The 16,046-nt window shown below is 38.4% G+C and overlaps 1 protein-coding gene and 1 long non-coding RNA gene across 3 annotated transcripts in view; one reads left to right on the top strand and one right to left on the bottom strand.

Moving 5' to 3' along the window:
- The window catches only part of LOC139772328 (uncharacterized), a 62,863-nt gene extending 51,295 nt beyond the window's left edge, over positions 1-11,568 (top strand). Inside the window, exon 3 of the long non-coding RNA XR_011718106.1 lies at positions 11,198-11,568. This is a non-coding gene — a long non-coding RNA (uncharacterized lncRNA). The remainder of the gene's footprint in view (positions 1-11,197) is intronic.
- The window catches only part of LOC139772322 (uncharacterized), a 41,878-nt gene that overhangs the window by 11,472 nt on the left and 14,360 nt on the right, over positions 1-16,046 (bottom strand). The window contains exons 2-8 of one of the 2 annotated variants that reach the window (XM_071705933.1): positions 15,661-15,912; positions 13,360-14,308; positions 9,879-10,033; positions 6,643-6,892; positions 2,814-3,035; positions 1,085-1,280; positions 7-748 (exon numbers count right to left, since the gene is read on the bottom strand). In XM_071705933.1, coding sequence (XP_071562034.1) covers positions 697-748; positions 1,085-1,280; positions 2,814-3,035; positions 6,643-6,892; positions 9,879-10,033; positions 13,360-14,308; positions 15,661-15,891 — 2,055 coding nt within the window. In that variant the 5' untranslated portion in view covers positions 15,892-15,912 and the 3' untranslated portion in view covers positions 7-696. Of the gene's footprint in view, positions 1-6; positions 749-1,084; positions 1,281-2,813; positions 3,036-6,642; positions 6,893-9,878; positions 10,034-13,359; positions 14,309-15,660; positions 15,913-16,046 lie in introns of those variants that run through there. The other variant, XM_071705943.1, reaches the window with a different exon arrangement.

The raw sequence follows: 16,046 nt of genomic DNA, 5'->3' as shown, positions 1-16,046 counted from the left end.
TGAAAGTCGAGCAAAACGGGCGCGCTTTGGAGCGTGAGTATGCTCTTATCGATCGTGGGTTCGTTGCCTTACGTATAAAGTTCATTTTATCTTATTTTACTTGTAATGTGTGCGTTGAGATGTGTGCGTGGTTTGAGATAGATCGAATAAAGATGCTGTCAAAACCGTACTGGTTCAGGAAACGTAATTTTGCGTTAGCGAAATTATTGGGCACCACGATTTCAATAAGTTAAGCATTTACCATTTTTTTTGTGTGTGTGTGAAATACAAACGACGAAATTGCGGAATGGATATTTTTGCGAAGCCAAGCGTTTTTACGCATCTCTTGCAATCGCCACGAATTCTCCAATCATGTCGTTATTACAGTGGGCACGCAACGCGAGCTGCGAACGATGTTCACATATCGCCGGACGATAGGAACATGATCGGTGTGCGTTTATATGATCCTCACGTTACACGACCCTTACTACTCAGCTCTCCAAATGTATCAAATGTTGTAACATACGCAGATTGAAACGCGGTGCCGTCGGGACAAAATATTTTTCATTATCGGGTTCTTCGTCGTCGTAAAGTAGTTTTTCATCGTCAATTTTACGAGAATTAGATCAACATCGCCCGTTATTTTCATTATGAGTAATATTCGTAGATATATTCCAAGAAAAATTCGTACAGCATCTGTGTTACTCTCCCATCATTTTAATTTCGAGAAAGAATAGTTTTTATTGAAATATATTGTCGCTTGTTATATCTGCAAAGGACAGAAATTTGAAAATATACAAATTACATAAAATAAAAATTTATACACGTATGGACAATATGTTTAATATTTATTAAAATCCATATGTTTAAGTTTAATATTTACAAAAACTTACATGTAGATAATCGAAGATGTTTAAATTTTTGTATAAATAATTACTAGATACTTTTTAAAGTTTTATACATGTTTCAAAGATATATCTCTCGTTAAAGTAAATCGAGTAACATTGATTTGGTCTATTGCAACTAGTGCAATTGATCTTTTCGTCGTTGGTCCGAAATTGTATGTGGACAAATTGATCATTTCAAGTTCCAAAAATTGACTTACCTTTCTGGTAAAGGGCATTCCAGAATTCTGCAGAAAGCCAGGCCGACTGCCACGATTAATATTACAAATAAAACCGCGTACGCTACGCACAGATGAACTAAAGAAAAAATATAGAGCGTCTTGTGACACCACCTATTGGGCGCGTACAACGAAAGTTCGTATTCTGGCCACATTATATGCAGTATCCAGTAATGTCCTAAAACAAAAAGAGAAAAAAACAATGAACTTAGGAATTAATTATTCGATTTAAAGTCTAAGCGATGAAAGGAGGAGCATCGCATAGAATGTCGGGGCATCGATGTTATCAAGTTAGAACGTTATCAAGCTATCAAATTATTTAATTCATGTTATCAAATTATTCAGTTTGCCATACCGAAGGATTTTGTCGAAACATACATAGAAAAATTTTCCTCGTATCCGTTTGTTCACTCGATTTCACCTCGAAACTTGTTCTTGTATTAGGCCTAAAAATTTTCAAAGTAATAACGTTCTATATTACGTACATGTTAAGCAGCCTACAATCTCGTCCTGCATTCCGACCAACGAACTGTCGCGTTTTGCCGTACGAATTGGTGCGCCGCACGAAATACATACATATAAATATTGCACGACGGCGCTTAGTCACGAACAGTTAAATCGTCATGAACCGTGAATTTTTTGTAATCGCGAAATTTTCTCTCGCACACGGATTTACATGCGCATGCTTTCAACGCTCTTTGCCATTTCACGTGAATTTGTATTAGGAATTATTTTTAAGAAAATCCTCAAGTATAAAAGTAAAATGGAAAAATATAATCAATCCATAAATCTAATATATCATACACGTAGCATAATATTTTATAATATATATCGACAATTTATAAAAAAAAATGAAGATAACTGTATATGTTGATTAATAACGACGCTATTAAAGCGCACTTTTGCGATACTTTAATATTGATCCATTTATCGCTAAAGATAGGACACGCCGTTAAAACCATCTATTGCAACGTGCAAATATAAGCAAAGCCTAGCAGCAACTTGACCGATATTTTCGTCAACATAAAACTTCATAAGAATAACATGGAACGGAAAGTTCCATGCGCAATTAAGACCAATATGCAAGAGAGTTAAATATAATACACGCTGCAATTTATGGAACAATATAATATAATAATATCGTGACGGAATTGTTTTTCATAGCTATATACACTACGTCATTTAAAACTTTTCAAAATCTCTATTCAGGCCTGCCATACAAGAGATTTCTATTAGAAACCTGAATTTTATCTCAGAGAATTTTATTTTAAAAATATAGAATATGGTGCAATAAAATTAAATTATAAAGTACAACGAAATGTGAATAACTAATGAAATAAAAACAGAAAAACAGTGGAAAACAAAGAGATAAGTAGAGAATAAAAATTATATAATTAGTTATCAAAAAAATGTTAAGGAATAGGAACTATTTATTTTATTATTTTAAAAACAATAGGAATTATTAATTTTATCATTATTTATCTGGAATTTGCTCAATCTTGTACGTAACGATTATCTTCTAATATTTAATTACGTTAGCATAAAGTTATTATGTAATCATAGAGCCGAATATAATGAAACATGTATTTTCGTAATCCGACTCACGCATATACTCGTCGAGTAAATCCTCTGTGGCTTTAACGCTCGGAAAGTTCTGGCGGTGCGAAATATAACGCGTCGTGTACAATTTTAGATGAAATTTCTTGCTTACCTAACACGAACCACGCGACCAGGAAGCATGATAAAGCTATGGAGAGTAATTTCATAGGCGAGACGTGTGGTCTGACGGCGGGAACGGACAAGACCTCCGGCCTCCGAGAGCGTAACTGCGAGTACAACGCCCAGAACATACGCACAGCGCCCAAAACGCCCCCGATCAGCATGTACACGGGAATATACGGTTCTTTAGGGCAATCCTTAATGAACTGCACACCTGCAAAAATAAATTCAAACATTGATTGTTAACATGTTTGCCGTTTGTTGCAACACAAAGGCGAATTTAGAACGAACAAACAAATGCGAACTAAACACAAAAGTATGCTATTCTATTCACTCGTGTGCTCGGTCTGGATCTGGCTTCAAAAAGTCTGCTGTGCACGTCGAAAATTAATACGCAATATATTCTTTTATATTTCTTTTGAATATAAAATGTAAAATTATCTTTAGTTAAACATATAAGACATATACGGAATAATTTCGATGTCACGTTGCATCGTATAATAAGTGCAAGTTGCAGTAAACTCGATAATTGATTATAATGACTTCTGCCTCCGTCGTTTTCTCGCTGCAACTTGCTTCATTAGTAGACGTTTTATGGCGCCGTCTTCCTTTTATACCCGTCCTTTTTATATCCATGACCTGAATACTTTATAGTTTGAGTAATAACCAGAAATAATACGGGATATAGTAATTCATCTAGAGCTTATTCCTCGTCAAAAAAAGAGAGAGAGAGAGAGGCGCTCCTTAACCGATATTCTTGTCCATCAATTAAGATCTAACGTATATCTGACGCGCATTATTATGCGCTTTTATGGCAACGCCAGCGAGGAATAATTTAGCATTAATTGCTTGTTGCCTGACATTCTGTGTATCACGACATTCTGGTTCGACGTTCGACTCAGGATAACATGTGCATACCTCATATTCTCCGCAGCGATACTAGAGTAATGTGTATCTTGTTATTATGCGCATTTTTTGTATAAACTATTTTTCTCCCGACTGCTGCCAACCTTCGGTTGGCGAAGACGAGGGAGTATGCGTTTCACTGCGGCCGAACCTTTGTTACCTTAGTTCTCGATAACTACAACATACTATGATATGTGCTTCCGTATATATAAGTTTCTTATTGATCAAGCAAGGTTTATAGCTTATAATTATCATTAATCGTTGTGTTAAATAAAAAGCGAAAAAACGATATATTACATTTATCTGCTACAGCACAATCCCCGACGGTTTTTTTTTTAGAATTTATTTCGTGACATTCGCTGCGATGAGAAATCGATACCGTCGTCCTAAATACTTCGATAATTGCAAAGGTATTGTAATATTTATAAAATGTTAAAAACTCCAAGAAAACATTATTTTAAATTTCTTATCTTTATTATCTTTGCTTTGCAACACTGTAATGAGTGAATCTCGTGAGCTCGAAATAATTGGATAAACTTTCTCGGAAAGCCGGAAATCGTGATATATTGATCGCTTCTTATATTCTTTCTACTAAGAAGATTTCTTCATCGAAATGCGCGATGAAGAAATCTTCTCAGTAGCGTTCTAATTCTAATCGAGAATTCAATATGCTTCGCATTGCTCGAATTAGCTCTCAACTTTAAGTGCCTCATTAAATTTTCACAGCACAGTTCCCAATCTATGACTTAAATTCCATTTTCGTATCGTGATTTACGAAAGATTTAAGTCGTATTCGGAATCGACGATCTGCGGTCACTTTCGCAGCTTACCTATGCCATTATTATCGATTGCACGTTCTTACTAGGTGGATTTTGCCGGGAGGTGAATGCACCAGGTTTACAATAAATCAGGTTGAACGTCCGTGCTCCCTACTGCGCGAGTAACCTGCTCGAGAAATTAAGTATGCTTGCATGCTGCAAGCTCAACACGCTAGCGATTCACGTGTCGTAATCCCGGTAGCATTAATTAGCTCAGAAATTATGTCGTACATTTCGTGGAATTTTAACTGAATTGGCCGGAAGGGGAAATGCCTATAGATGCTGCATTTCTGATAGAAACTTATTAAGAGATTTATTATTGCATTAAAATTTAGTTATATTAAAACTATATGTAAATGTTGCAAAATCACACGAGTGATTTACCAATACCATTAGGAATACCATTAGGAACAGACTGGGAAATTTGATTTCGTAAAATGTTAAAAGATTTGTTGGGAGAAGTAAGATTTTATTTACTTTGCCTTGCCGGAAATCTCTTCCTACCGCCGTGAACATTTATCAAATATTTACATTTCGCTGGTTGAAACTTCATGAGGGAAGGAAACAATGCACCATTTGCATCTTGAATCTTTAGGTGGTCTATAATTTGCATCAGATTTCAAGATATAATTCTATTTATAATTTTGTATGCCGCATATTTTAATATATATTTTATGTATATATTATATCTCATTTTTTAAATGGTTTTTTTTACATAGCACATACAATTATAAATAGAATTTGATCCTATGAATTCTGAATTAGATACATACTGAATCTAGATCATCTAAAAAATATAGGCTTTATTTTGAATTTTACACCGCGAGCAAATTATAGGAAAAAGGATCTCTCATATTTACCTGAACGATAAATTATTATTTCTGAGTTTATCTCGAAATTTAATTGCATTTATTTTCTAAAAATATAATAAAAAATATAATTATGTTGTTCTAATATCATTATATGTTAGACATTTAAAAGAATATACATCAAGTGCAATACCTAATAGCTCCACAAAATTATATTATTGCAAGCAATATGATTACGTGATAGATTGCGAACTTCAAAAATTGTCAGCTAATAAATCTTCCCCACACTGGAGAGAAATTTCGCCAGTTTATTCGTAAAAAATTTCAAATGTAAATTTATATTATTAACGATAGTGCGAAATATACTTCTGCCAGGACGCTGATAAAAGAACCTTATCCGCTATCCTGATTGACGCGTCTTTCACGTGAAATACTCCGGGGAATTATCTCTCGCTATCAGGTTCCGTATTTTTAACTCAAGTTGAACTTGGAGATTAGTTGAAGAGAGAAAAGTGACTAAACACAGCGCGATACTGATGGGTATTACGCGTTAAAAATTTTCTTTGATATCTGCAAAATTATCTCCGCCGGGCTATGCGTAAAGCTTTCCCTTAAGAGAGGTTAAAGAGGCAATAAAAGAGCTCTAACTTTCCCGAGAGATATGTAATGGAGAAAAATTTACATCAGAAAAAGCTACAAGATTTTACGTAGTTTATTGAAACACAAAGAAAGTTTAAGAGAACATCTTGTTTAATCACTCGTTCTACATCATTCTTTTGAATATCAACCGAATATCTTTTTACTGGCACATATTCGTACAATAATCATTAAAAGCAATATCGAGAAAGTATTACATATTAAAAACAAGTAAAATAAAAAAATATTAAGTAATATCTACTAAAAAAAATAACGCTGGCAATTCTTGAATTTTAAAAAGCGCCACAAATCAAAGAGCAGGGACAGACTGTATAGTTTTCCTCTCTAGGTCTCACGAGACCCTGCCGTTATAGTTGTTATGGATATAGGTACTGCCAGAGAGAGGTATCGATCGGCTTTTTGTTTCAAAGTGTAAAACGGATTGAACTAACTTCGGTGAGGTCATTTTCGACCCACTTATCCAGCTGATAGTCATTATGTAATATTCATCATGCTATCTGAACATACTTTCTCGTGATTAAGTTATCCATACATGGTCGATTACCGGTCGAAGACCTTTCTCGATTCGCGCAACCGAGATTAATCGAAACCATTCGTTTCTACCCGCATCTGCCCGTGTCTCTTTACTCACCGAAGATGAACATCAAAATAGGCACAGTGGACAAACAGGTCAGACATATGGTGAACGTCATCGTCTTGCTGATAACTCTCAAAGCGCGAAAGACGAAGTCACAGATGCCGTTCGCCTCGAGGTGGGCGTCTTTCAATTGAAACACGACTGAGCCATAGGTCGCCACACCGAGATTCGCAGCCTCCACATCACCCTTTTCAGGTGCCTTCGCGCCGCTGGCGCAAAGCCGGCGCGATTCATCGCCTGAAAGCTGAAAGCACACGCGACCAGCTCAAATCAGATTTTCTCCCGTACTTAATGTGATATAATTTTGTGCCGGCAAGTACATTCATTCTGATTAATAGCATATACGTAACATTAGACTTTATTATAGAAAAGCTTTCACAAAGCTATAAAGCTATAAAAGACACATTCTAACTTTTAATTTATTTTAACTCCCTTCCTCCCCCTCTCTCTCTCTCTCTCTGTTTCTTTCTCTGCATTTTTTTTATTGTAATTATATTTTAGTAAAACGTTAGTTTAATTTTGTTTTATTTTATCTTAATTACCTTATGTCGGTCTACGTTGCCGTGTACCATTTCGTATTTCTGTATTTCGCTGATTATAAAATAATCCAATTAGCGATGAAATAAGTACAGTTTTTCCCGGCTTTCAGTAGGAACCCGTATTAACTAACACGTTCGCAATTCAGAAATAAAAATTAACGGCGGTCCGAATTTTAAAAACGGTGTATTCAACGATTTTACAAAAAATTCTTTTGAATAGATTACTTTTTTTCTTAATGAATACAAATTCAATGCACCGTGCGAAAGATTTTACGTAGCAATTTAATCACTAGCAAATGAAAGTCGATACTTTTTATATTCCATGAGAAACCCGACTCTACGGTACGCTTTAATTATTGGTTTCGGCACTTTTTATCCAGCTGTGCTTCTTCGCAACGCCGCCGCCGCGTAGATTTGGCGTCAGACTCGAGATCAATTTACATTCCGTTCACTTTCCACACAACGTGGATCCAATAAGCGGTCCTGAAAAGCATGAGCACTGCTTTGCAGATACGATCTCCTCTCTCTCATTGACTGTCGTCGATTCTCGTTTTACGCGCCCGCGCGTTCTACGGAATAAGATTCTTCGAGAAATCCTCGGGTAGCGCGGTACACGTCTCGGGTACGTTTTTCGCGCGGATATAACCGCGGAAATAAGCCGCGGATGTGATCTGTGCGACAAAAATTCAAGCTGTCACGAGCAAAGTGTGCCGGCACTCTTCGTGCAGCTTCACACTATAATTCTCGTAGGAAATAATAGCCATGCGCTTATAATAATTGCTTTAACAATTTGCAAAATGCTTCAATTTCATCGTATGGATTTGTTCCGTCATCTGTCATTAAAGTTGCGAAGTCAAGATGCATCTCAGTCAGGTTTTATTTCTCAAAGAAATCTCGAAAAAAAATTGTCTTTGAATTTTTCTAAGAAAAGTATGAAGGAGAACTTAAAATATTGATCAAAGTTTTGAAACATATATATGCTATGTATATATGCTTCACTTTTTATTCTCCTTTTCCCTTTATCAGTTGATCTTCTTTATCTTTTGCATAACTTTTCTGCTTTGTTTGTTAAGCGTGATTAAACATATTTATCTTCGTAGAAAGCTCATTAGAGTTTTCCATCAAAAGGCAATGAGCATGCCACCAGGGATACGGGCGTGGAGGATCTCGCGGTGAAGCTATCGCTTGTATCGTCATTCACTCGACCTCGCCTCGCGTGCATTGCAGCAACATATCGTGCCATGCTGCGTCTGCACCAGAAAACCAGTCCGGAGTGCAATTTTAGATCGTTTAAGCTTCTTTTTTAGAGGAAAACTTTCCGTTGATAGGTGCAATATACGGAGGAAATACTTTCTATAGTTCGTGTAATTTAACAAAGAGATAAATGACCAATCTTGGAAAATAAGCGGTATTATCATCACAATCTCTTCGTTATACGAGTATGATTAATATAACATTCTTTCCGGTTAAATAAGATAGACTATTTTCAGGGCGGGTGGTCGTCTGTCTTTTATCATGCTTACTATACGAGCAGATTTCTGGCTCATTTCACTTTTATAACCGAACTTAAGCAAATTTTGTCATTAAAAATAAAATTGTAAAAAGTCTTACGAAGTCGACGGGATGTCCCTGGAGTAATAAGGAAAATTACTTGGAAGATTTTACAAGGATAAGCGACGAAAAAGAAGACGGGAAATAACGCTTTCGCAAGACTTGATCGGTTTTTGTCTCGATAAAAATGCGTTTGGCAAAGATCAACTTTTAGAACGAAATTCCCGCGAGAATCCGAGCCTTAATACATTTGAATCCAAAATCTTTCTGTTTTAAATTTAGATAATTATGCGAATCTGTAATCCGTATCGTAGTTTAAAGAAAATCTACCCAATAATTTCTGCATCGCCGTACTCACGAAATATTAATAAAATAAAATAAATTAATAATTTGCTTTATATTGTGAGAAGGCATAATATACAGTATGTTTAGGGCAAATATGCATATTCAATATAAATTTTAATATGCATGTACTGTTATTAAAATTTATGCAAATATTTAGATTTTACAAAAAGGTACATAAAATTTTGAAATTTATATAATTATACAATGTAAAATTTTATGATAATAGGTATTATTTATTAATTGCTACTAATTGCTCTCGCTCTGTGAAAAGTTTAAAATCAGTTACATCAAACTCGCGTGAACTCATTATTCTCAATATCTAAAACAATATTTTGGTCGCAGAAATGATTGTGTAAAAAAAAAAAGTATTATGCACTCGTACCAAACCAGTCCGCGTTCGGAAAAAGTTCCACTTTTTTTTTCCTCTTTGCACAACTCGTGGTTTACGGAAGTTGCCTTGTTAGCGCACTTCCGACGAATAAAAAGAATGCTCTCGTGCTTTCTGCCTGCAACTGCTTCACTTCATCGTAATTACTGCAACGGATGATAAATGACAAATTGCAACCTCGAGTTGCCCGCGGTATATATCTGTTGAGTCATAAAGATGGAGAGCGTCCCAGTCGCCCGTTTCCGTCGCTCAGACGAGAAATTCCGGAACACTCGTAACACAACTGGGGCGTGCACTGTAACGGCATGGCCGAGAAAGAAATTCCTTGAACGTTGCAAACCGGGATTGCACGACAAGAAAGAGTGAGTGAGAATGAGAGAGAGAGAGAGAGAGAGAGAATCAGTTACCTGCGAAACGGAGCTGCTGGCTCGCCTGGAATCGGCCCAGGCGTTCGTTCCATATCCCAGATTGACCTGTGCTCCACCACTTCCGCCTGATCTGACGCTTCCCGAGCTCACTTCTCTTTGACGATAAGGCGAGGAACTTCGGTTTCTCGTGCTCCCTGGACACAAGCGCAAATATTTGAATTTATTCGACTGCCTTTCGAAATTCCTGCACGAGAAAGAAGTATCTCGCGCACAATTCTTCGCGCGATATCCCGTGAATATTTATGAGGACACGGGACGAAACAGTTCGCGCGGGCGTAAGAATCGCAAAATAGAATCTCGTATTCTTCGAACTTGCCGACGTTATGTTTGACAAAAGATACTTCTACTTTTTCCATCGATTTGCAATTTCTTTTTTACGACTGGGATGTATTCTTAAATTCTATACATACGAATTACAATTAATGTGCGTCAGATTGGCTAAATTCTCTATGAAAATTTTACACACTGAAAAAAAAATATTTAGATCCAAGAAAATATTTATTTGAATAGTACCAATGACATATTTACTTAATATAATCACATATTTATCTAGAATTAGATATTTTTACTTAATTTAAGTACTATTCAAATAAATATTTTCTTGGATCTAAATATTTTTTTTTCAGTGCATGAACTTAACTTGTGTGTGGGATATTTTCTAAATAGACTGTAGGTATATAAAGTTATAATATCCATTTATTTTTGCGTTTGAATTTTTGGGGATTATTTTATTCTAACTAGTTTCTAGTTTTTGACTCTCTTTGTTTTGCAATTAATGAACACTATAATAGATAACTACGCAGTTACGAACAATGGTAAACGGCGCGCCAATTAACAGTATTAGTGCGCAATTTAATTTGTATTCTCCATTTGCAGGAAATTCGCTCGTTGTGAAGAGACATCATGCACTGCAAACTCAGGCGATGAGATATCTTTGTCAACAAGCTTCTGCGTAATGCGCGCTGCTTCGCGCGATAAATCCGCGCTTTCAATTTACAGAATACGAATCCCATCTGCTGGGGAGATTTTGATTATTGCGACGTTTCTCGCCGCGAAATTTATCGACTTTGCTCGCCCGCCAGTAGTTCGGTAAACAGGTCAATCTTGTCGCTATCGATCTCCTGGCGATAATCATATGGGGCGGTGCGGGCGCGAATTTGAGCGATAAAACCTTTAAGAAAGCGGTTTAATACGTTGTTGTGTGACACGTGTCACATTATTACAATACTTACGAGATCAGAACAATTACAAAATTATAATGAATTATTCATTGTGTATTTGCATTTTTACTGTTTCAGATTATTCAAGGAGAAACTTACGCTTCGAGCAGTTTATCTGGCCGGCTAAGAACAACACACGCAATCCCTTTCGCATCGCAGTCGCGCAAAGTGGGTAAGTATGGGAATATGTCTCAGACGCATATTTCAATCTCGTGACCGGTGGTGGTTTAGTGTAGCTACTAACGTTAATAAGTATCGTGTGCACGCGCGACAAAATCAGGCCAATTTGCGCGACCGAAACGTAACTTTCCCGCACGACGTTAATTATCGCTCGGGCAAATGTCTCTTACTTGCCTCGCGTTTGACTTTCTTGCCCTCGTGTTGGCGTCACCGAGAATCGCGCGGCAATAAAAAAGCCGTCTTAGCGTGAGGAATTATTAAGTTTCCGTTTCTCGTGAGTTTTATCTTATTCAGGAATATTAGTGGCGAATTATCACCGCGAGATATATATACATATCTGCATGCGCATATATATATATCTGAGATTGTGGTGAACCAATTTGCATAGGTCGACTTAGGAGGTTTAATACTATTATACAACACTACTATGTGTGGGTTTTCCAGCCGCCAATAGCAATTTAGCACACGATATGTTTAAGTCTAATAACCTGCCAGAACTGAACTTGCCAAAAATATGATTCGTGGTTTATTACGGCAATTAACATATCGAAAGCTGAATTTTTGTGAGGGGGGAAACTGATGATTTACATGTTAAATCAAATCTAAATATTAGTGCAAAATCAAGCTGATAGAAAATGCTTTTTATATTATTTAGTATCTTGCTGCGCATTAATTTCGAATATATCATGCTATATTATTACTTGTGACGCAATGGAAAGATCGATGGGAGAATTTGAAGGTACTTCGCGTTCGTCTGACCTGATTAAATCGCAATAAATTTAACCGAGCGACAATTCGGAAAATTAAGAGGGAAGGATATCGACAAGGGTTTCTTAACGAAAGCCTTGCACCGGAATCGACGTCGGATCGTTGTCGACTTGTCGATATTATTTTACATCTCTAGAACTCTAGGCAGATCCGTTCCTTCCGTTCGTGCGTCATGCTTACGTTACTCCGAGGCGCGAGTGTCTATCGCATCCGCCGCAGGATTTCAGTGAGAAGTATCGGATGTGCGATACCGTGCGCAATCGACACGCACGAGAGTGTATCGCCTAGCGACCAATTTCTGTCATTCGAGATATATTATGCGCGTCTGTCGCACTCAATACCCGGAACATGGGAGAAACGAACGAAAACTAATCGGCCTCTCCAGAGACCTGGCGTCGAGCGTACGGTAATGAGCGTCAAATTGCCATTACATTCCCCGGAGGAGAGAAGATACTTGCCTCGAGGTAGATGCTTAGCCTGTAAGTGGGGAAGGGCAAGTAAGGAAACGCTTGCGTGAAATCTCACTGATGAATATTTTATGATCCGTCCTTAAACCGTGTATAAAACAGCTCCGCTTATAATTACTCGACAAGCAGAAAATAGATAAAAGCATCGATTATTTTTAATATTTATTTTAATATGCGATACATAATAAAATTTGCTCAATCCCCGAATAAGCTTATTATTATTTTTAACAAATGTGCTCGCTTCCAGCAATTTCTTGTCGTAATCGTAATTTCTCCAGTCAATAACTGAACGGGAAATTGTTTAATTCCGTCATGTATGATTGATATGTCGCGCATGTAGGCATATTATTGGCACAATCTGACCGCACTTGCGGCAAGCGCGAACGTTTCCTTTGCACATCGCGTTGCGTTTCACCGCGACGCTATAATTTCGCGATTGGATTATATCTGTATTTTGGTATTCGGATGCAGAGCATTGCGGCTTGGATACACGATACATCCAAGGACCACATTTTTGCGGTAGTTTTTGTATCGAAGATTACGCAACACTGGCTACGATGCGCGAAGACAAGTCTGTGTTGATTCCAATATCGTAACTCTCGATTATTTGTGTTGTGTAGAAAAAGCATAGTCCACAACTCGAAGCTTAGTAATTACTTTCACCGTGCAATAGCAATCCTAGCAATTATTATACTTGTTAAATTAAAAAAATAATATATTTTAAAATGTTAGGACACAAAAAAGAGTATCTTGGAGGAGTTTTAAGAAACTGAATTGATGGGATATCAAACGGATTAAGAATATTTAGAAATTTTAAATTCTCACCCTGATCCGCGGAAGCTCTTCTAGGATCTTGCAAGCCCAGATTGCCCCTCGCCGCCCTTCTGTCTTGATGCCCTCCGAGACTACCTCTAGGACTTCTATTGATCCCGTCAGGCCCGATGCTTCCTCTGGGACTTCTGTTTTCGTCGTCGTTGATGGCTCCGAGGGAGCCTCTCGAGTGTCTGTCGGCGTCGTTCACGCCAATGCTTCCGCGCGGCGATCGATTCGTCTGATCGTGCAGTACGATCGAACCTCTCGGACTCCTGTTGCTCTCCGGGCATATCGATCCGCGCGGGGACCGATTCGGGTCCGGCGCTATCGATCCTCTGGGCGATCTGTTGGGATCGGGCGCGATAGAGCCGCGGGGACTCTGGTTCAGACACTCCGAGGCTATCGAACCGCGTGGACTCCTGTCCACGATCTCCATGGGCGTGATACTCCCCCTGGGTACCCTATGGAGGTCCGGGCAGATCGAGCCACGTGGACTTCGGTCGAAGTCCAAGTTCGCCATGCTGCCTCGCGGACTTCTCGTCGAGTCCGGCACCAACGAGTGTCTGGGGCTACGATTGAGGGCCACGATCGCGTTACCATTCTCCGGCAAGAGGGATATTCTGGAGCCGCCGACCGCCATACTATTTCTAGATGGACTCCGATTATAGGCCACGTCCGGCACCAGAGAATTCCTCGGGCTGAGCGCCGAGTCCGGCACCAGAGAGTGACGCGGACTGTGAGAGACTTCCGGCGTCAGGCTATTCCGCGGCGACCGTACCATGTCGGGTACTAGACTATTGCGTGGGCTCCTGTTCGGGTCCGGTATTAGGGAGCCCCGCGGGCTTCTGCAGTAATCGTCAGGTATCAGAGAGTTTCGTGGGCTGCGGCTCGCCTCGGGCGCCAGGGAGTTGCGGCCGGTGCCATACTGTTCGGGATCCGGCAAGATCCTGCGACAGACTCCCTGAAATAGAGCACCATAGATTCTAGAGCATTACCTCGTAATCTACTCTAATCATTAGCAGAAGAAGCAGGTTTCTTAGAGCAAAAATTAATGTTCAAGCGTATATATGAAGTTTTTGTAAAAGAGATCGCACTCTCTTCTCCCTTTCACGTAAAATATTTATCAAGAATGTTAATTAGTCACTTTAGTGAATTAGCTCGTCAATTTTCTCTTTACAAATTGTTTAATTTCTATTTATTCAAGTTAATTCGTTTTTCTCATTTTACTTGGAAATGGTTGGAGATATGCGTATTAATATTGCACGCATTCATATCTCTGCAATGTATCTAATTTAATTAACATAGGAATTAACGTAGGAATAAATTTACATTTGCATATGAAAGCTGCACGCTCGCGGAACATATCAAAACACTCGATTGAAGTGAACGTATTTTAATTATTTTAGCGATCGCTGTCCAAAGCCAACCGATAACTTTTGAAACGCATGCCTATGCCACACCAATCATTCGCTAATGAATAACATGTGATGGCAATCCATTTGCCGTGAAAATTTCATGACCTCAAAATTTTGTGGATAAACTGATGTGTAACATGCGTGACAAAAAGTTCGTATTTAGTTTCATCGATGGATGCGGTGCGCGCATCGCATATCGATCGAATACAATGTCAAACACCTGTACAGTCGAATATCCCTTGAGTAATTGAATATTCTGTATAACATTGCGTAGCCTGAAGGGAATAAAAAAAAACACGCACACACACAAAAAAGAATGAAAACTGCTACATATTTCAGGCTCGGAGCACGGTTGACTGAGAATTTCAATTAATTGGAGTTATTTTCTGTGCTCTACCCATCAATTGCCAGTATTGTAAAATTGTCGTCGATCGAATTGCTTAAATCATTATTCGTGACAGTTCTAAGAATAGTAAATCAGACCTTCATACATCTTCTCGGAAAGAATGAGGTTTTGACATTTGTGCTCGGCCTCACATATACCAAAACGAAATAATTGTCGCGGACAAGAGTGTTCATACTGTTCATGTTACTGTATACACTGCAAATCCAAGTATATTATTTTAACTGAAGCTCTTCTTACACATTTCTTGCCGCTTTAAATCACGTTATTTAACACGGTTGAACGTATTAACTTTTAATTTAATAGGATTGAACGTGTTAATTTAACAGCAACAAAACATGTAAAACGAGCTTCAGTCAAATGTGTCATTTTTAGACGTTTATACGTGTAGAAATAACACACTTGGATTTCTAGTGTAGTAAAAGCAATAACGATTCGAATACATATAAAGGGATTACAGTGGAATTCTAGAAATGTAAGAGGGTGAGCACTAACCTCGTCGGGGCAGTCGCTCTCGGTATCCAGAGCAATATTCGGCACCACGCTACCCCTCGGCGACCGTTGCCTTTCCATCGTTCCGCCGGGGCTACTTGGTGGCAAGATGAGGGGTTTTTCAGTGGCTACGCTCGCTCGTCGACCTCGCATCGTCGGAGATGCCGGCTGGCTCGAGTTTGCCACGCTTGGCGACGCTCGCCGGCGCCGCGACGAAGCGCTTCGATGTAACATCACGGCGACATCCTTTTATCTCTGCGACACAATGCATTTCCCCATCTCACCAAAAATCTCGCCAGAAATATTCGCAAAAGATTATTTAGCGTCAATATTAATTTTTAATCAATATTAATGTCAAATAACACGCGTTCTACGACAAATATGTGACG

Source organism: Temnothorax nylanderi, unplaced genomic scaffold (assembly GCF_030848795.1).
Source record: "Temnothorax nylanderi isolate EJ_2023f unplaced genomic scaffold, tnyl_v1.0 TNYL_tig0003_pilon, whole genome shotgun sequence".
Taxonomy (NCBI): Eukaryota; Metazoa; Arthropoda; class Insecta; order Hymenoptera; family Formicidae; genus Temnothorax; species Temnothorax nylanderi.
Note: the sequence above shows the minus strand (reverse complement) of the source record. Positions and strands in the feature narration are given on the sequence as shown.